Genomic DNA, 22,360 nt, shown 5'->3' with positions numbered 1-22,360 from the left:
AAAATGGAGCCTCAGAAAAGGAAGCCAACATACACCGGTTCTAAAGGTAGTCGAGAGATTGGAGACTAAGTAGGTGGCTCTCCAAATTCCGCGAGGTACACACTGAGCGCTTACTAAGCAAATTCTCTAAATAGCTTAGGCTTGCTTTTGTTTTCTGGAAGGGGTGGAGGGAGGACCACCAGACCGAAATAACTTCCAGCGTTTAAAACAAGACTTACGCACGTTGAGTAAAACTAACCCATTCAGAAAACATCTTCATTTAAGCAGGAAAAACTAAGAGAGAAGATCTTCACCTTCTACGTCACCTCTGACCCAAGCCCGTCTTCACTAGAGCCCTCACACTGGTGACTTCCAACAGGTGCCAAAATGTACATTAACACTTGAAATCTTACGGATCATGGAACAAAACTAAGTTTGCATTTTAAGACGTCAATTCCTAACAGATGTTCCACGGAGGCCCACCAGGTAGGAACGTGCATCTTCCCAGCCACGAAGGCCACCTCAACGCCTCACCCGCAGCGCAAGGCCAGCTTCGCAAAGTGCCCTCAAAGACACGCTACAAAACAGGACCCGGAGCTTCATCCAAGGAGACCGGGAAGGCCAGGCCTTGAATGCCGCTGAAACTGGGAAGTAAAATGTGCAAATCGTGCTAACAAAGGCCAAGACCGAGGCTCACAAACACAAGTGAGCCCTTGTCACTGCACCACAAGGTCCCCCCTCAGTCTGGAGGCAGCCAGTCCCGCGCAGAGGCAGAAAAAGCACACGGCCTCCCCCCGGTGGACAGGAGGGGGGTGGACACATACCTGAGTCACTCCAGTGCACCTGGGAAGCCATGGTCCGCCACAGCTGACATCACAGGTGATGGGACACCACCCTGACCTGTGATGGCCAGTGCATCCCCGTCATGGACCACTATCCCCACAAGCCACTCTAAGTGCCTCCTTTACAGGGTGGCTTTCACATCGCAGCATTGTGCACTAAGAACAAAGTCACTTTTCAATGGCCCCTTTTTCTTGAAGAGGCGGCATAAAAATACAAGATCTCTCAGTGGATCTCAGTGACTGCCAAGAAGTCACCCAACCCTGAATGTGGTGACAGCGAGGGAATCGGATAGTCTCACCATCAAACTCGGCAAGTTCTGAATCAATACAGGACCTTGGAGTCAGGGACAAAAAGTCGACCTGAGTGTCACGTCTAAGCTAGTTACCCCAGATACACTTATGTAATGTGGCTTTCCTCACCTAAAGGTATTACAGTAACAGCCAGCATTCAGGCCACTCAGGATCAGAACAAAACATTACAGCTATAACGAGGTCCTATATATTCATAAAAGAAGTGTCCCGGATCTTTATACCACCGATTTTCTCTCTGCTAGAACCTGAGCTACAGTCTTACCTCAGGAATCACGAAGATCTCCAGCAATCAAGCACCCAGGAGTGGCGAGAATTATTAGTTCCTTCTCAAAGCCCATGATGGCCATCCTGGAACAGTCCGTATAGAACCAGCATTATTTAGAAGTCCCTAGGCACCCAAGAAAGGACACGGCAGTGTTTCTCAGAAGGACCATTTCCGTGTGTGTTTGTGGGTACCCCCCCCCCAACAACCAGCACAACCAAGTGCCTTCCCTCTTCTAAATTTAATAGGCTCTGGAGAAGGGCGAACCTTACAGAAAGGATGATGCTTGAAACTGATCACGTTGACACACATCACTTTAGGTATTGTTACCCAACTAATTTTTTTCTTTTTTCAGTTTGTAGGAAGATACTGGTTTCTTAAATCTACGTGATCTTCATCTCTAAATTCAGCTCCCGTTTCTACATTCCCCCAACAAGCAACTCCCAACCAAGGGTAACATCATTAAACAGTACAAACATTGCCACCTATAGTCAGAAAGTGAGATCTATTTGTTTATACGGTGACCTGGAAGAGAAACAATACAAAAACAGAAAGTAACATTTGGTCACCCTTCTCCCAGCCTCCACCAAGCCTAACATCCGCATACTTATTTTCATCGTCACAGTATGCATATATCATGTTGATCCTCTTTAATTCGGATTGTCAAAAGATCATGTAGTTGGCTTTATTATCGGTTAAATAGATCACTAAGGCAAAAACACGTCAAAGACCCACCGCATCAAGAACACTTGAAAACCCTCCTATTCATCCAGGACCCCGAAATCAGAGGCACCAATAAAGTCTGTTAAAACAGATCTTCTAATTCAAAATAAGAATTGTAAGACGATTTCGATGTCTCGAAACTGATTGGTTTCTCTACTACCATGCTGTTATGTAGTTTAAGAACTGCACCATGCAGGGGGCGCCTGGGTGGCTTGGTCGGTTAAGCGTCTGACTTCGGCTCAGGTCATGATCTCACGGGCCGTGAGTTCGAGCCCCGAGTCGGGCTCTGTGCTGACAGCTCAGAGGCTGGAGCCTGCTTCCGATTCTGTGTCTGCCTCTCTCTCTGCCCCTCCCCTGTTCATGCTCTGTCTCTCTCTGTCTCAAAAATAAATAAACGTTTAAAAAAAAAATTTAAACAAAAAGAACTGCACCATGCGGGAAGGCTATTAAACAGGCAGTGAGCATAAGGTTACTCCCCTCAATGGCGTGTGACATCATTCTCTAATGCCCGGGATTTCTCCCTGGAGATTCCTCCTGACTACATGTCAAGCATCTTGATGCTCCCAAAATCACAGAACCACCCTGCAAGGAAGTTTCCTGGTGATGTGGGTCCTCACCGCACTGAGAAGATGCCCGGCTACCATTCAACCTCTTCCCTTTAAATTCTGCCATGGTAGGTAGGGGCACCCGGGTGGCTAAGTCAGTTAAGCATCCGACTTCGGCTCAGGTCATGATCTCACAGTCCATGAGTTCAAGCACCGCGTCAGGCTCTGTGCTGACAGCTCGGAGCCTGGAGCCTGCTTCAGATTCTATGTCTCCCTCTCTCTGACCCTCCCCCCGTTCATGCTCTCTCTGTCTCAAAAATAAATATTAAAAAAAATTTTTTTTTTTTAACAAATTCTGCCATGGTGAAGAATCCAGGATTGTCTGACAATTCCTGTTTTAATGCTGTCCTTACCCCTTTGGGCAAAATGATTTCTATTCCTTAAGGAAACTGCTTTTCAGTAACAGGAGAATTCAGAACATTCTGACTAAATAAAACTGAAGAGGATATAAATTAAAATATCGATTTCTACAAATTCCATTGAACTCCTGAAAAAAAATAAAAAATCTAACGAGAGTAGAATTTAAGACAATGTGTTATATTTGCCCATTTATAAAACTGCTTTTAGGAATGCCTGGGTGGCTCAGCTGGTTACGATCAGACTTTGGCTCAGGTCATGATCTCACAGTTCGTGAGTTCGAGCCCCACGTCAGACTCTGTGCTGACAGCTCGGAGCCTGGAGCCTGCTTGGGATTCTGTGTCTCCCTCTCTCTCTCTGTCCCTCCCCTGCTCATACTCTGTCTCTCTCCCTCAAAAATAAACGAACATAAAAAAATATATAAATGAAAAATAACTGCTTTTAAATATCACAATAAAACCTAGGCCCTTTTAGAGTTTTTCTTAAATGTTACCAATCATGATGCAGGCTGTCACCAGGGTAAGCCCGTGTCCTGGGCACAGAGCATACCAGCCAGCACTGCTAGGCCTGATTCAGGCATTTGGACTTGGAACAAATGGGCAAGTCTTATCTCCCTCTACAAAACTGCTTTTCAGCATCCACCCTTAGATCCAAACAGTATCTAAACTAATTTCCAAAAGCAATCTTGTGATCGCTTTTGCACAGCCGCAGAGACAGCATGCAGGGTTTCCCAAGTGATCTCTTGAAAACACACACGGACCACTTTTTAAAAAATTAACGACTCCTCTGAATTACTTACAGATGGCTGTTCAGGTGGCCTCTCTCGTGGGCTCCCTGCTTCTTCTCTGCCAATGTCAAGACCATTTCCCACGTGCTACCCCTTTTCGCAGTAACAGAAAGGCAAAAATCTGACTAGCAACTGACTTGAAAGTGTTGAATGACTGGCGTATTATTTGAAACTGACGGCCCAGGGTTATCTCAGGTTTCTAATCGGAGTCACGAATTCTAAAACACCCTGAAATAAGGATGCTTCATGAAATTAATGGTATAACACGGTGTGACAGCAATTTTTTTTTCATTCTTTCTTAGTGGTACGTAAAATAATGCTGCATCTTCAAGTTGGCAGCCTCTTAAAGAAAACAGACCTGCACCAACCTTCAGTGCTTGTTATGAAGGAGGTAATTATATGCAAGCGAATAAAGAGAAACCTAGAATAGGGTGTAGGGGACATCTCCAGGGCGACGCCTAGGACCCACTAATTGTTGCCAGGTGAGAATGGAGCCCCAGTGAGGTGAGATTTTTACCATTTTCTGTAAAAACTCCCAAGTTTGAAAACACAATGGAGACCATGCTAAGAAAGCCTCCCGGTCAATGCAGACCTAGAGGTCATTCAGTTTACAACTCCTGATGTTTATCGCCATTGCAAATTAACCTCAACAACCCAGCTATGAAGACTTTCAAGATAAGTTGGAAGGGAGGAAGCATGTTCAAAGCTAGGGCTGTGTGATCAACAGAACGGGTTCAGGGCCCAATTCCGTAACTTCCTCGCTGTGTGGCCTTATAGAGGTCACTTAACATCTCTGAGCTTCCATTCCTCACCTGTAAATCTTAGCACGCCTCACAGTGGGTTCATGAGGATTGAATGAGACAAGTACATCAAGGCCTAACACGGTGCTAGGTATAGAGAAAGCATATGAAACTGTCGCCAGTTATGCTGGTTTGCATAAATTACAGACGGAAGGTGTCAAAGGACTATCCCACGTCAGCCTGGCCTTCATTTCTATGCCATTTACCTCCCCGTAACCACCCCAAAAATGCCACATCTAATAAGAAAGCTGTCATTGAGACTTTAGTATTTCGCCCAGCAAAAATCTCTTCCATAAAGGATTTCCAAAATCTTAGAAAGGATGTTGTAATAAAAGATTTCAGAAGATCAACAGTGACACTCCCAAGTAAACTGCCACAATGTGCTACGGGATTGCCATTAAATAAATAAATACACAAAGCAAAACAAAAAACTGCCAAGGAAGCATGCCAGACGCAACTGGTCCAACCATTCGGATTCCAAACCCAATCTGATGCTGGGCCCGGAATCACAAAATTTGGCCAATCTGCTCATCTAACACCCAAAGTCCTTCACCTGACGGCAATTTCAAATTTGGCTTCCTGAAGGTGACCCGATTTACACCAGTAAATAGGAATAATAACTCACTGAGGAACCTCAGCCGGAAAGACACAAAAAATAAACAGTACGTGCATTCGCACAAGCAAAGTCCACATCTAATCCCTTCCATTCTACAAGCTGGAGAGACCTAGGAGCAAGGTCCTCCGTCTTGGCATCCATTGCTTCAGCAGCAGCACTTACAGCTAAAGAAGCTTTCTGAGAGGGGATACGAAGCCTGAGCGCCCCCAAACACACAGTGCTCTCCCATCAACTTCCAACGAAAAAAACAAACTTACTTCTAAGAAACGTGCCAGGTAGGGACACCTATTTTGCTAAGAGGTGCATAAGATAACTGTGTGGCCATCAAAACCTCCTCCTGTGTGATGTCCTGCAGCACATCCGAGTGCCCGAACTGAGGTACACCCATATTTAATACGCCTGGAGAAAACAGCCTCAGCCAGTCTGCTTTCGGAGCCTGTGAAGATCTGTCATTTGTTTCCTTACACAGACTAACTCAGAGAGACCAAACAAACTGTGCAAATTCCACAATTTGTTAATATTCTACGAAGGCATTCCCTGATTTTCCAAAGGGTAACCTGACAGTGCAAAATCTCCCATAAAAAGCAAATACCATAGAAATGGGAAGTCATCAAAACAGCCCTGCCTTATTTTCTCACTGACGGGGGAAGCTGAAAAAACACAACAGATGTGAGTTGCCTTTTGTAATACAACGTGCAGAGGGTGGGGGTGGGGGGCGTGGAATCTAAATAGTTCTAGTGACACAGCCATCACTCAATAAAATGTCTTCGTCACCTCATGCTGCTCCCCATACAGCCCCAAACATCCCTCTAGCAACACGCAGGAATGAACCCAGTCATACATATACACACAAACCCCAATGCTGTTTGTATTTCATCCTTCACTCTCACACTGGACGCCAGTTAAGAAGATCTGTGTTAACTCAAGCGGCAAGATGCACTCGAGGTAGAAGGAGACACTGGATGTACATGTAAAGAAAGATTAAACAGGGATGTACATAGCATTCCTTGATCCTGTTAAATTTCCCAAAACACTCTTTATAGTAATATATTTTTTTCAGGGAGCTTTGAAAATCATGTAAAAAAAGCGAGAGAGACCAAAGATGAAATGCAGCGGTCTTCCCCCACAATACCTCAAAAGCCCTTTGTTTAGGAATGTCTGTATCTCAGCACCTTCCTAAAAGCTCGCTGCCTGCCATCTACTGCTGCTCATTAAATGGAGAAGTGGAGAGTGAAAGGGGAAGCTCCGGCAGAGGAGCCTGCCGGGGAGAGCAGCACCCCCCGGGTAAAAGAAAACAATGGTCCTTTCACCCATCCCCAGGTGACTGCTCCAAAAAAGGAAATTATTTTACCCGAGCACGGCATGGCAAAATAATCGAAAACGTAAATCACACATTATTTGCATTGCGATCATTCTCTGATAAAATACACACCACAGCAAGCTTTACCTAGCTGTTAAGGAAAAAAAAAAAAAAAAAAGCCATACCCCCAAACACCCTCCCCACCCCAAGATAACTATTCTATTACACACTTACAAAGCACGCGCGCGCACACACACACACCCCATACCAGAAAGCTGGTGAGAGAGAAGCCATAACGTGGGCAGGTCTAGATAATAGCCTTCCGTGAACCCCACCCCCAACCCCGGAGAAAGAGGGGACCTCAGAAAAGAAAGGAGAGGAAGAAAGGGAAAGCCAGAAATCCTCGGGTTTCCAGGCATCAACTTTTCATGAAATGAACAACCAGGATAGGAAATACCTCCCTGCTGAGTAATGCTTCGTGGGGTTGTAAATTCACCTCTCGAAAGGGGAGCCAGACCTGAGCGCGCACCCCGCCAGATGGCAAACCCCTCCTACCTGCTCCATCCAGCCTGCCGGTCACGCCGCGCCAGCGACAGGCCTCCCACCCCCCCTTTTTGGCCGCGCAACACACCAATAAGAGCCGAGCGTGGCTGGTCGAGAGAGGGCTCAGCAGCGATTTACCAGGATCGCTTCGAAAAGGAGGAGTGGGAAACTGCGAGGAGTGAGGGTAAAAACAAAGCTCTTTCCAGTCGAACCGGCAGCCTTGGAGGCGTGGCTTATCTGATTTGCTTTATTAATAAAAGAGCTCAATTGAGCTTTTGTCTCTACCCCGGAGGTGCCGGGCTTTAAATCCTTGGGAGGAAAGAAAAAGGAAAAAAAAAAAAAAACAAAAAAACTGGCAGGGCTGCAAGCTTCCCCCAAGTTTCCAGTAGCACCTGCCACCACGCCAGCCGTCCTTCCCCACCGAAAAGACCCCGAGATCCACTCTCCTGGTTTCGACTCTGCAAGCCGAAGGGACAGACACACCCAGCTCGAGCGTGTCGCCTACTCCCACCGTGATAAGCACACATTCATCAAGAGCACTTGCTGACTCGATCGCTGGAAAGTTCCAAAGGGGAGACAATTCAGGCTCCTCCGCGGCCCCGGGCTCCCCCGCGCGGCGCGGGCCCCCAGCCGAGACCCAGACGTGACATACATCATGGACTCCCGGGCTGGAGGGGCGAGAGGCGGAAAGTTGCCCAACAGCCCGGGAGACGCGGCTGGGAGAGGAGGGGGAACAGGCGGCCAGAGAGGCGCACGCGCCTTCCTCCCACTCCCAAAGCAGGGAGCAGCGGGGCGAACCCCGGCTCGAAGGGCGTCGCGCCGCTTTATTTACAAACAATGCGCACCGCTAGGGTTTGGGGGCGCAAGCGCCGGGCGGAAGGGCCCCGAAGACCACCCCCCCCCAAGCCGGGCCCCAACCGCAGAGCACACCCGCCTTTGAGGTTCCGCCGCAGGCGCTGGAGACGCGCACCCGGGGGTCGGCCCGATCCCCACCCCCTGCCGGCGCGGGACAGGAACTCCCCGGGGAGTCCCAGGAGGGAAGGGACACCGCTCACCTCATCTTCCGAAAGTCCGTAGATCTCCTCCCCGAGCCCGGTCGCCATCGAGCCGGCGCCCCGCGAGGGCTCGGAGGCGCTCCCGGGCGGCTGGGCTGCGGCGCGGGCGGCCGGTCTTCTCTCCTCCTCCGCGCCCGGCCTGCGCGCGTCCCGCCGGGGGAGCCGCCGGGCGCCGGCAGGTGAGGGAGCCCGAGCGCGCGCTGCGGCCGCTGCCTGCGCCGCTTCTTCCCGGAAGGCTGCGGGGCCGTACGGGTTGGGGGTCCGGGGAGCGCGCCGTGCAGCGGGCGGCGGCGCGGAGCCCGCCGGGCTTTCCCTCCCCGCTCGCCCGCCCGCAGCACTCCGCCCCTCTCGGAGCCTGCTCTCGGATCTCCGGAACCCGGCTCGCCCGCCCCCTCGCTCGCTCCCTGCGGCCCCCGCTCTCTCCGCCCAGTCCTCCGCCTCCTCCCACCCGGCGCCCAGAGGGGACCCTCCCCGCCTCGCCGGGGCGGGCACACGCGCCCCCCAAGCCAATCACAGGCCGGACTTGGGGGCGGGCCGCGGGCTGCGGGGTGGCGGGGCTCTGCCCCCACGCCCACCCCACCCCCCAGGCCTCCAGCGTGGCTCTCCCGGGCTCACCCGGCCGCAGAGCGGGTCAGCCTGGGGCGTGGGTTTGGCCTTCCGAGCTGACCCACCCTCCTCTCTCGCTTGCCCTCTGCTTTGGGGAAGGGGCGACCTGGGCATTTGGGGGGCGGCGGGGGGTGGGGAGGCTGAAGGCATTTTCCCCGGGGTGGGGGGGGGAGAAAACTCCACTCAGTTCATTCTTCTTCCCCACGGGCTTTTTACCCAGAGCCCTGAGCTCGCAGTAAATGTTAAAGAAGGAAATATGGATGTTTCTAGACCCCTTTAAATAATCTTGGCCACCCCAGCAAGCCGGACTTGACTACGGTGTCAGTTCCCTGGAGCCCATCCGCCAGGCCTGGCCGCCTGCAGGGGAGAGGCTGCCCCGGTGTGGCCGCGAGTCGCCACTGCCTGTGTCAACCTTACAGGGCACAAAACCAACACAGCGCCAACTCTGGGTACACACCCACCCACTCGAAAACAGACAGCTTGGTTCTTTGAATAAAAGGCAGCTCATTTGTGAGCTGCAACGTGAAATATCAAACTCAAGTTTAAGGTTATCCTCTGCATATGCAAACTATTAAGATGTCTTATTAGCCACCGTAAGATTTCTTCCTCACTTCCAAGCTACTGTTTCTTCTACAGCAAGCAGTTCATTTTAGTCCTTCAGATTTACAAGAACGCCAGAGACTACTTTAAATAAATGAAAGAAATTCATCACTCGACTTTTTTTCCAGGAAGCCTTTCCTTAAATTTAGATGGTAAGTGCAGTTGGGAGTTAAAAAAACAAAAACAGGCCATTTTCCTTTGAAAAGAAACCTCGGAATGCCTACCTGGGTATTAACTGGGTGCTTTTAGAATTTTTCAAGAAGGAACTCACGTGATCCTAGAGAATCGTTATGCCTGTTCCCAGCTACTTTACTAAAATATCTGCCGTAGGCCCTGCTAGATCATTTTCTGATCTAGCAGGAAGAAAATGGACATATCCAACCTCACCTAAACTCTTTGCCTCCCAATGGCATTACACTGGCTTAAAACAATGTGCTCTAGGTATAACGGGTCTCAAGGCTTAGCCCCATGGAGTTAATACCTCTCAGAAGACTCAGAAGTTTTCTAATAGAGAATTGAAATTTCTAACAATATTCCTACATCCTGGAGGTGCATAGTTCCAAGCGTTATCCCTGGGGGAGACCATAATGTATGGGAACTGTAGAGGTGGGTCATACTTCCTTCCTGGTTCCTGCTCCCACACCCCCACCCCAATGGCCTACACCCACCCCCCGGCACTCTTGGGTCATGTCCTTGGCTTTCCCTAAGGAAAGGCTATTAGAAACTACAAGAGGAAACTTGCCATACGTCATTTATTGTAGGGGTGTTTATAAAACTGTGATTCATAACATCATTCGATGACTCCTGTAAGAACACTCGTAACATTTCAGATCTGTGAAGAAAAGTTTCCTTGGGGCACCTGGGTGGCTCAGTCGGTTAAGCGTCCAACTTCAGCTCAGGTCATGTTCTCACAGCTTGTGAGTTCGAGGCTCGCGAGTTTGAGCCCCGCACCAGGATCTGTGCTGACAGCTCAGAGCCTGGAGCCTGCTTCAGATTCTGTCTCCCTCTCTCTCTGCCCCTCCTCCGCCTGCACCTGCTCACTTGCATGCGTGCTCTCCTTCCCTCTCTCTAAAATAAACATTAAAAAAAAATTTTTTTTTTTTAAAGAATAGCTTTCTTTCTTCCAAGGGACTGGGAAGCTTTTACATATAGATGACAAGAACTACTTCAGATGATTATTTTTCTATTTACCCTGGCCACCAGGAAACAGAACCAATCTTCTGGCCTCAAGCCATAAAAGAACCCATAAAAAATGAAATCAGTCCCCTTCGTAATTACATACCAGCTTTTCCCCAGTGCAATGGTTCTGTATGCTGGATGCACACTGTTACCATCTGGGGAGGTTTAAAATTACCCAGTGCCCAGTAACAAGGGCTCAGTTGCTAACATAGGAGACCATGATTGCGTTGGTTCAGAGTAGGCACACAGGCATCAGTAGTTACAACGGCTTCCCTGGTGAGGCTAATATGCATGTTGAGTTGAGAATGATAGCCTCTGCCAGTGGTTCCCAAACTTTACTGCAGATAGGAACACCGGGGGAGATTTAAAACTATTATTCTCTACCTTCTTCTCCCAGCCACTGATCTAACTGGTGTGGGGTGCCACGTGGGCATCAGGAGTTTTAGAGACTCCCCCAGGGTTTGTCAAGTACAGCAAAATGTGGGGACCTCTGGCCCAGACTAATATTCCTGTTCTTCACATATTTTCTATGATCTTGGTTTTTTAACGTAGAGACCATTGCAGATTATACACATACTCAAATCCTCTGTGGAATGAGGTAGGATGTAAATGAATGTACTTAACGTGGCTAGAATCGCTGATGAGTCCTACCTGCTACGGCTCTGAAGTCTCAGAATAGCAATCCAGTGTTTTGGAAAGGAGTCGTGTGGGGAGAACAACCCCTAAGAGAAACTCTCTGGCATTCTCATCCAAAGCAAAATCATTCTGGCATCCTCTGGTCAGGTTCCCATCTACCCAACATAGATCCTGACTTTATGTTGTTCTCTAGAATTGGTTCCATTTTGTTCCCTTTGGAGGCTGCCTGTAAAACATTGAAGATTTGATGCTGTGGGTGTTTGGTAAACGCTCTTCATCAGATCATCAGAAATGAAAAATTAGCAAGAACAATTTTAAAGTACAACGGGTGATCACAGATAGGGAACATTTTCCTGTGAAACCTCTTTACAAATTTTAGCTTACTGTGCCTTTTTTAAATTTTTAAATTTTTTTTTTTTGAGAGAGAGAGAGGGGGAGAGAAAAACGCATGAGTGGGGGAGGGTAAGAGAGAGAGGGAGACACAGAATCCAAAGCAGGCTCCAGGCTCCAAGCTGTCGGCACAGAGTCTGTCGTGGGGCTTGAACTCAGGAATCGTGAGATCATGACCTGAGCCAAAGTTGGACGCTTAACCGACTGAGCCACCCAGGAGACCCTAACTATGTATGTCTTAATCAAGCCTAGGAGGTACCCAAAGCTGAATAATCCATAGTCTCATATATTTGCATAAGTTTCATAAAAATAGCACAACATTTTTCTACTCAGTTTTGGGTGACTTGGGTTCTTTAAAAAGAAAGCGTGTGAAATAGGCCTTTTGAAAGTGACCACGTACCTGTAAAAAAAAAAAAAAAAAAACTGATGTCATCTTGGAACTTAGCAGCATTCATGGACACATAGAGAAAACTCACAAATTTAAGGTGTTTCCGATTATACAAGGAAATAAACCATCTTCCAAACTTTGGACAAGTATAGAGGTGGGCAGCAAAGAGGGACTTGTAAATAGTTAATCTTTTTGTACAAAAATAGCTAAGCTTCTTAAGAATCACATCTTGAACACCTGTGTGCTGTTCTGAAACACCTGCGTGCACTCTAAAAATATCTGAGACATAGATATCGGATTCCTAATTTTTCCCAGTCTGACTCAATACTTGCCTCTTAACGGGCTATGTTACCTATTTTCCTTTTAAAACATAAATAAAAGATATCTAAATTTGCTTCCACATTTTTACTGTATTTTTCCTTACTTTTAAAGGAGTCTTTCCATTGAATTGTGCTAATGTTGTTTTTTTTTTAATTATTATATTTATTGGGATGCTCATCACTGCATCTCTACTTTTTTACGGTTTAGTTTTTGTTTGTTTGGTCTTAAGTAATCTCTACACCCAACATGGGGTCAAACTCAAGACCCTGGGATCAAGAGTCACATGCTCTTTCAACTGAGTCGGCCAGGTGCCCCATTTTACTGTTTACTTTTAACATTTTATATGCATGTCTAACTTGAAAAATAAGAAGTTGGTATCTTGGGGTGCCTGGGTGGTTCAGTTGGTTGAGCGTCTGACTCTTGGTTTGGGCTCAGGTCATGATCTCACGCCTTGTGGGTTCTGTGCTGACAGCACGGAGCCTGCTTAAGGTTCTCTCTCCCTCTCTCTCTGCCCCTTACCTTCTCAAGCTCTCTCACAGTCTGTCTCTCTCTCAAAAATAAATTAATAAACATTTTTAAAAAGTTAGTATCTTAACCCCCCCATCTGAACAATTCAAGAAGCTTTAAACACCATTTATGATTATCAACTCTTTTTGTGGTGTTACTATCCAGTTTCTTTCTGTACTTTTTTAAACCACCAAATTAGATATTTTCATATTCTACTTTTTTTTCATTTTGCCTTAGCAATGTGTTTTGTGGTTTCGCTTCTAAGGATTCCTTGTTGCTTCTTAGACATTCTTCTGAGATCACTTTCCTTCTTCCTGAGGAACATACTTTTAAATTCTTTTAGTAAAGGCCCATTGGTGATAAACTCTCAGTTTCTGTTTATCTGAAAATGTCTATATACATAGAAGATGGTAAAACTTATCTATTACAAGCAGACTGAACGTGGTTATGGAATGTGGAATGTTCTCAATGTGACTATTCTCACTGACCTTACCCAACCCCCCCACTCTAAAGTCTGAAGTTCATAAATTATTCTGACGGTAACGGGGGGACAAAACAACCCTTAAGAAAAACTCTAGTCTTACCCAAGTGAAAATGATGGTCTCATTCTCTGCACTTTGAAGACGCCGTTCCTCTGATTTCTGGCTTCCATTGCTGGTGATGAATGGGCAGCTCTTGCTTCCTTGGTAGGTCATTTGTCTTATCTTTAGCTCCTTTTCATTCTTGGTGTTCTGAACATTCTATACTGTGTCTATATGTGGCTTTCTTTTTATTTATCCTGCCTAGTATACCTCGCACCTTCTCTGTGGATTGAAAGTTTTTCCTATTTGGAAAATGCCCCACTTTCAACTCTTCAAATATTGATCTTTTTTTTCCATTCTCTCTATCTGTCCCTCTGGGATCCCAATTAATCACATGTAGGCCTTCTCATTGTATTGCCAGTGTCTCTCACCCCCTTGAACATGTACTTCACATCCTCCTCTGTGCTCTGTTCTGAGTGCTTTATTCAGAGCTCTCTTCCATTTTCCTAAACCACCATTTTGCTCTCTTGTGTTTTGGTTTTAGCCCATCGATTGAGTTTTTATTCCATAACTATGTTTTTCATATCTAAAACTGTTTTTCTTATCAGCCTCATCATTTTGATTTTGTTTTCCCACTTCATTAAATAAGTCACGACTAAGTTTTATGCCTTACTAATTCTAAGATCTGAAAGTTTGGAATGTGTCTCTCCTTTCTGCTGACTCTCACTCGTAGGGAGTGAGTGATTTCATTCCGTGTGTTTGTCATAAACTAACTTGGCTGTGGGTTTATTTAATCCTAGTCTGGGGGAATCCAAGAGGGATCTGTCTTTGCTTCTGCCAAGAACCACTTTTTTGACTTGTTTCAGAGTCACGCTTTCATACAGAAGGCTCGGGTTCAGCCACTTGCCCGAAAACTACTCTCCCCTTGATTGTGGTGCTGATGCGGCATTTATTTGCTGCTTACTGCCGCATTCTTTGGTTTCAGCTAACTTTTTCAGGGTGGAGGAGTATGACCCATTCGCTACGGTTCAGCAAATACTCACTTCCTCACCTCTGGGAGGAGTACATGTTCCTACCCCAGGGATATCACACTTGACCATGTAACTTACTCTCTTCGCTAGCCTAGGGGTAGAAGGCACAGGTGGCCAGTTCAAAACAAAGAGGCTTTGCAAGTTTTGCCACTTCTGCGCTCCCACCGTCCACCATTGAGAACGTGACATCCCAGCTGAGGGTTGCTCCTGAGCCTGGGTCTCAGAATGACACACAAGAAACAGACCTGAACCTTAACCTCAGCCTAGAGCAGCGTCACCCAACTTAGCTACCCGTATGCTGTGTGTATTAGAGATATAGGTTATCGTAGCCGCTGTGGTTTTTGAGATTTTTGCTATGCACCGTTATTGCAGCCTAAGCTAAAATGCGGAACGTCTGGGGACTAAATAACTGCAAACCTAACAACCCGTTTTAAAAATCAAGATAGTGGGGCCCCTGGTGGCTTAGTCAAACTTCTCCTGGGTTGTAGGTTCAAGCCCCGTGCCGGGCTCCATGTTGCCAGTGCAGAGCCTACTTGAGATTGTCTCTCTCTCCCTCTCTCTCTCTCTCTCTCTGCCCCTCCCAGACATGTGCTTTCTCTCTCTCTCAAAATAAATAAATAAACTTGAAAAAAAAAATCAAGACAGTGTATAGTAGGGAGACCCTTCTGAGCAGCTAGACCAGCATCACACCCAGCTGAGAAAGCTGTTCACCTTATTTACAGACGAAGCACTTGAAATTTAATATAGTTTTTCTGCCTAAAAGAGGCAAGTTTTGTTGTTTTAAATAATGCCTTTACGATCTCATTCGTGCCTGTTAACTTAGTCAATTTTAAAATCAGAGACCAAGCTCTGATTTCCTAGAAACTGGAGACTGTATTAGTTTCCAATGGCCACTGTAACACGTTCTTATATGCTTGGTGTTTTAAAACAACAGATGTCTGTTCTCTTACAGTTCTGGGAGCCAGAAGGCTGAAATCAGTATCAGTGGGCTGAAACCAAGGCTCCCGAGGTTCAAGGGGAGGATCTTCTGAATAAGGTTAACATTCACAGATTCTGGAGGCTAGGACCTAGACTTCTTGCCTTTTTTTTTTTTTAGTTTATTTATTTTTGACAGAGAAGAAGAAGTGATGATCGGCAGAGAGAGAGGGAAAGAGAGAAAATCCCAAGCAGGCTCCACACTGTCAATGCAGAACCCCATGTTGGGCTTGAACCCCAGACTGTGAGATCATGACCTAGGCTGAAATCAAGAGTTGGACAATCGACCCACTGAGCCACCAAGGCACCCTGGACCTAGATATTTTTGGAGGCAGTTATTCAGCCAACCACAAAAAGTATGGTGATAAATTTCAGTCTAAACTTTTCCAGATGACACAAATGCTCAATTATTTGATCCGATTTTTTTGTAGAATGAGGAATATTTTTTTTCCTCCTTACGTTGCATTTTCATTTGCCAGAAGCAAAATAAATTATGTCCTTCAACTCTGTGGTAGACCATCTGAAACAGCTCCTTTAATTAACAATTTTAACAAGTTCACTGATTGTGTTTTTTAAAAATGTATCTGAGTGGCCTGAAAAATCTCTACTTACTTTATTTTTTTTTATTTTTTTATTTTTTTTTACGTTTTTATTTATTTTTGGGACAGAGAGAGACACAGCATGAACGGGGGAGGGGCAGAGAGAGAGGGAGACACAGAATCAGAAACAGGCTCCAGGCTCTGAGCCATCAGCCCAGAGCCTGACGCGGGGCTCGAACTCCCGGACCACGAGATCGTGACCTGGCTGAAGTCGGACGCTTAACCGACTGCGCCACCCAGGCGCCCCTCTACTTACTTTAAAAGGTGAAATGTCTTTTCATTTTAGAACCCCTTTACCCTGCTGGTAACCTTTAAAAGAGTGTCTTTGAAATGACATTCTTTACATTTATTATTTTATTAAAAACAGGTAGATTGAGACAAACCCATTGGACACCTCAACCAAGGGTGCCAAAGATTTCCCTAACAATGTTGAAATAGCTTTCTGCTGTGTGCTGGAAGAAGGACGAATTGGAGGAGTAGCATTGGGATTATTTCTAGAAGGATCTAGTTCCCAAAGGACTGGAAAAGAGAAAGGCAATTTCACAGACTAGAAATCTTGAATTACCCGTGTTTTCATACTTTATGAGTTAGGGCTTGAGATAAATCCAACCAGCTCACACAGCTATTAGCGGGGAGCAAACATCTTAGGTTTTTCTCCACAATTTGTTTTCCGCCTCTCACCTCCAAATGCAATCCCCACGGTGCTCCCTGCCATCACTCCCCCCCCACTTCTCCTCCTGTCTCTTTCCAGTGTTGTGTGCTGTTCGTTCAGTATCTCTGGTCCGGTCATAATCTGATCCTAAACAGGGAGGACTCCTCCACCCGCTCTAGGGTTGGCTCACCAGTGTCTCCAGAACCCAGCCTCCGGGAACGTCTCACCGTCTTATCAGGTTGATGCCATGGATCCCGGTGAGAAACTTCTCTGCCTTTCCAAGGAGAGCAAGACTTGAGAGCACAGAATTGGAATACCGGAGAGAAAAAAAAAAAAGCCGAAGGTTTGACAACAGACTCCGTCGGCAAGACTGTGGAGACACAACATTGTCACACATTCCTGGTGGGTGTACGAAATAATCCCTGTGAAGGAGAATTGGTCTGCGTCTGGCAAAAATAAGACTAACACCCTTGGGAGAACACGAAGTGTTGTGCATTTGAAACATTGAAAGATTGGAAAATGGCCCCATCTCTATTGATGCCCCTCAAGAGACAAGTGGTTGAATCAATTATGGATACGTCCACACGATAATTATAAGAATGGAATTCTATGTAATTGTATGAATAAATTGGGTTGCTCTCCATCCGCCGATGGGGGGTAATCTCAAGGATATGTTGTTTAACTGAAAGGGAGAAAAAAGCCAAGTGCAGAACCCTGTCTCTCCTGGGCTACCATTTGTACGCAAGTGGGAAGACACGCCTGAGTCCAGGAGCACAGATAATGTCACCAAGGGCTCTGAGGCTCGGTTCTGCTTGCCTGTGCTTGTCTTCGCTCTGCCGTCTGGTTCTTTCCAATGACCAGATTGCTTGCAGCCCAGGCTAATCAATCAATGGAGGAAGGCCTGGGTCACAGGCCCACCCCTGTGCAAGGAGGAGAAGGGGACAGAGTGGTGACAGCCCCGCCAGGACCACATGGCATGAGGGCGGGGAAGGTCCCTGAATGAAATGGGGCCACTGAACACACAAGGACAAGAGAGGCCCACTCCAGGCTCAGAGCTCTAAGACAACGGGAAGAGATCGTCTCAAAGTTAGTCCGCGTTTCGAAATTCTGTGAAACAGCTGAGCCTCCTTCCCTGGGGGGGAGTATCAGATGGAAGCAGATGTAAACATTTCTTAAAACTTCATATCCAAGAAATCATAGCAGTTTATGGAATTCATTTGGGGGCTGCATCACAGTTTGCTTCTGGTTTCTCCACTTGATCTACTAGATTTTTCTGGGAATCCAAAGCCTATTGCCTGGAAACAAAGCAGGAATTGAGAAAGTGAATTCTGAACGGTGAAGGTAGAGTGAAAACACCAGGACTGGAGCCTGTACAAGGACAAAACAGCTTTTGGTGTTATGTTTCACCCCCAGGGAGCTCTCTCCCTTTGCTTCCTTGTGTGGATGCCCACTGGAATTCTCTGGGGCCGGCTGTAATGGAGAGCTGTAAGGAAGGGGCAGGCGTTGCTTATTGGAAGAAGGCTAATGACCTCAGAAGCTCTTTAGGACAAGCAGAGAGCTTCCAGCGAGAGGCTTGTAACACAGGCTGCTGGCTCAGTCTTAGCATTTACAGAGACTGGCAAAGCTTCCAGAAGAAAGCAAAACTTCTGGGCATGCAAAGGTTGTGATGGCTAAGAAGCTCAGATTATCTGGAGTCTTCCCCTACCCACCCCCCCACCCCCCCGTTTCAGTAGGAAGGGCATTCTTGCAAACTACTTTTGTAGAATTGTCCGAAAACAGTTTCTCTTCCTTCCTTACCCCTTCTCCTAAAACCAGACATCTTGGCCTCATGTGTAGAGAAATCTTCTGCTTCCCATGGTTGAAAGTGAACCTGGGGAAATTGCCTTGTTACCTTTTGAGAAATAATTCCAGTAAGCCCTGCTAGCTAATGCCCACTCACTCCACACGGTCCCCAGGATTTGCTCAGTGGAGCCTGTACTCCAATTTATATGAAACAAACAAAACCCCTATTCTCCCAGGACAGAACTTTCTCATAATTACAGAAATTCAGGTTCTTTTTCAAAAGACAGAGATCTGCCATTTTTTTAAAAACATCGATTGCTCTCTGTTAAAATTACAGCACATTAAAAACACATTCCGTTCCAGTTTTTAGTTTACCATCCAAATTTCATACTGTAAGTCACTTCTCTGAGGCCTGTGTCATTGTGCGTCTCTTTCTTCTTTTTTGTTGTGCTCCACAGATCCCTCCGTCCATGCACCCATACTGAGTGAAGACGTTGGTGACCGATTCACCATTATTCTGTCCACCTCAACACCAGGGCTATAACCTGCCAAGGATATGATGATCGGATGGGGAGATGGCCCGTCCAGGCTCCTGGCTTCTCCAGTCCTTGAACTCCCTGTTTCGAATTGCCTTCTCCTCCACATCTCCTAGATTTTGTCAACAGTCCACACTGCTCTGCCTCCGAAACACAGTGATTCAAACACCCTCTCATCAGAGACTCCTCCCACCCCACTTTAGACTCCCACGTGTCCTTTCGCATCATCAAGATCATTGTCCCCTCCACTGCAGGCCACCTCTGAAACTCTCGGGCTTTGTGTGCCACCTCCCTGGTCTGGCTGAATTTCTAACCTCTCTTTCTCTCAGTTGCTCCCAAACTGTGTCCCCCTCTTTTCCCTGTTGTTTCTGCTTTATCCCAGCCTAAACCTGGGTAGCTGAGAATCGCTGGAGAAAGTAAAGAAGCTCCCGAGTTTCCCCGCCCTGTGAATTCCAAGGGGCCAACTTTAACTGTGTTCCCCTGTTCGCGACCTCCCTTCTACTCCCTCCCCCTCAGGGGATGGCTTTGCTTCCTGGTTCTAGAAAGGGTTCTAGGAGAAAACAGAAACCATCAAACGGGCTCCTCACTATCACACCTGCAAACATCTCCTCATCCACAGCCGGGTCCCACTGTCACTTCCTTCCTTCTGTTCTGGATCAGTCATCCCAACACTGCAAGGGAAACCCTGGCTCCCAGTAATCTCTTTTCTCGCCCACTGGATCCTTTCCATCAGCATTTAAATTTTCTTCCAACCTAAAAGAACCCAACCAACCAACCAACAAAAAGACAAAGCTCTCCCTGGACTTCACATCCCTTTCCAATTACCAGCTTGTCTCGATTTTTCCCTGCACAATCAAAAGTCTACACCTGCGGACAACACTCCCTCCCAACCATTTATTTCCTGACTCCTGCAGCCTGATTCTCGTTAATTTCAACAGCGGTGTGCCAGTGGATACTCTTCCATCTTTTTTATTTGTTCTCTCCGTGGGATCCACACAAAGTTCTCTTCTTTGCTCTGGAAACTTCTGGGCTCATTGACGCACACGCACCTGGTGTCCCTTCCACTTTTCCAGCTTCTCCTAGTCTGTTTCCATCACGTGCTCTTTCTCTTCCAGCCAGTGAGCTCCCAAGGTGCTCCTTGCTGAGCCCTCTTCTCTTCCTGCCCTTTATGAAGTCCCCTGTGATCCTGTTTTTTCCTCTGCTTTCAATTACTCTATTTTCACCAAAGACTCCGAAATATACATCTCTGTCCCAGGCGTTCTGTCTGATTTCCAAACCTGGGTGTTTGCTTTAAAAAAAAAAAACAAACAACTGCAAATATTGGGTGCTGGGCTGGCTCAGTCAGTAGAGTGGGCAACCCATGATCTCAAGGTCTCAGGGATCTGAGTTCAAGCCCCCACATTGGGTGTAGAGATTACTTAAAAAAATAAAATCTTACAGAAAACCAAAACCCTGAATGTATGTATATAATCCAACTGACTACATAGCTACTAAAGGATGTCTCAAATTTTAGGATGTCCCCACTGAGCCTACGTTCTCCCCACCACCAACCATCCCCCAAATAAACTCCAGACAGAACAGGTGGTAGGCTCAGAGACCCGGAAGTCTGAGTGTGATATCTGCATCTAGGAGCTGTTGGTGATTCTGCGAGGGTATACATGCTGGGAAATGATAGAAGAAAGTGAAGAAAAGATTTTAAACAACTACTTAAACATAAGCCTACCTTTTTCCTGCCTCACAGAGAGGCTGTGCCAATAAATTAGACGGTATTTCTGAAGGCCAAACTGTATTTATAAATTCCAAATACTCGGTTGACTTCAGGGTGTTTTTATTATAATACGCCTCCAGCCAAATTCCCCTACGTGATAACTACATTGTGTAAATGCTTGATATAGATGTGTTTTTATGTAAGATTACCCTTGAAAATGGTAAATCTCCAGCCTGGAAAAACGAAGGGTCAGATTAAAATGAAGGAAACCTATAAAATCACGAACGCGTGAGAGACAAGATGAGTCTGTTCGCTAAATTCCAGAACACCCAACAGCACATTCCCAGAGGACACCCGTTGAAGCTTAAAATAAGTCGTTTTATATCAGACACCCTGGACAGCGAGCTTCTGACACTTAGCCCTAGAAGTGCACCCTAGAATGAAGATAAACTCAAGAAAATGTTCAGTTAAGTGAGTGGACAACAGACTTAGAGGGGGCTTGTATCATTTATCGTCACAGCAAACACCTACTGAGTAACACAACCTGTTGGGGTCCTCATCGGGGCCCTTCAACGTTTTGAAGTTCACACCACAAGGGCAATTACAGCGTCCCATGGCATAGCCTCCTTGTACCATTCTTAGAGCACTGGCTTGGGAGCCAGCAGTCTGACCCAGTACGATGACCTCTTTGTTCTTGCCCTTCAACTCCAGCATTATAAAGGACATCGTATGAGCGATTTATCATGCTATGAATGCTCCGAGTTTAGACAAACCATTCCTGTCTTTCTCTTCAAGAATAAATACGATCCTTTTCCTATTTTGTTCTAAGCCCAACTCTGTGAACACACATATACCTGTATGCTACAGACACGTGCACCTTTTCACATCTCATTTTCCGACACAAATAAGTATGAAGATACAGGCGGCAGCCTGACACACATTTTCTAGATTCACAGTCTCAAAAGCCAACTATGCACACTGACCCCTCCTAGACATCACCCAGTTCTGGAGGGGTTGTGAAAAATCTCAAAACACAATTCATTTCTTGTTTAATCTAGTTTTGCAAAAAGATGCACACCAAATAGAGCTCAGGAGCTGGGAGGGATACCGTCTCAGAATGAAATAAAACAGGGGCGCCTGGGTGGCTCAGTCAGTTAAGCGGCCGACTATGTCATAACCGACTTTGGCTCAGGTCATGATCTCGCAGTTCCTGGGTTGGAGCCCCTAGTCAGGCTCTGTGCTGACAGCTCAGAGCCTGGAGCCTGTTTCGGATTCTGTGTCTCCCTCTCTCTCTGACTCTCCCCTGTTCATGCTCTGTCTCTCTCTGTCTCAAGAATGAATAAACGTTAAAAAAAAAATTAAAAAAAAAAAAAGAATGAAATAAAACAGTGTAGGAATCACAGATCCAGGCATGAATTAAGACGGCACTTCAGTCTCCCCCTTTTTATTCATTCAGGATATAAAACATTCCTGCTCAGAACTGAATTTTGCGATTCCTCATACACACTGCGTTTCAACAGCACTGGGCAAGGAAGAAGAGTGTTTCTGCAGTGGCTACAAAATCATACAGCGGTCAGTTCCCCCAGGAATCAAGTGAATGACTATTATCAGTTAACGAAATCATTTGATTAAAAAGCAAGCAATGGCCTGAACTGCCTGCAAAACATCATCAATTCCCAATGTTTGGGGAAAGTAGTCTCTAAGAGATACCATGGCATTTCCAGTAAACAGAATCTTCATATTTATTA

General features: G+C 46.4%; 1 protein-coding gene across 3 annotated transcripts in view; it reads right to left on the bottom strand.

The window, feature by feature from the left end:
• The window catches only part of NEDD4L (NEDD4 like E3 ubiquitin protein ligase), a 346,987-nt gene extending 338,402 nt beyond the window's left edge, over nucleotides 1–8,585 (bottom strand). The window contains exon 1 of one of the 3 annotated variants that reach the window (XM_023242040.2): nucleotides 8,182–8,585. In XM_023242040.2, the coding sequence (XP_023097808.1) occupies nucleotides 8,182–8,229 (48 nt within the window). In that variant the 5' untranslated portion in view covers nucleotides 8,230–8,585. The remainder of the gene's footprint in view (nucleotides 1–8,181) is intronic. The other 2 variants (XM_023242041.2, XM_023242042.2) reach the window with 2 other exon arrangements.
• Between the last annotated feature and the right edge of the window lie 13,775 nt (nucleotides 8,586–22,360).

The sequence above is a fragment of the Felis catus genome, chromosome D3, assembly GCF_018350175.1.
Source record: "Felis catus isolate Fca126 chromosome D3, F.catus_Fca126_mat1.0, whole genome shotgun sequence".
Taxonomy (NCBI): domain Eukaryota; kingdom Metazoa; phylum Chordata; class Mammalia; order Carnivora; family Felidae; genus Felis; species Felis catus.
This window is presented reverse-complemented; position numbering and strand designations above follow the sequence as displayed.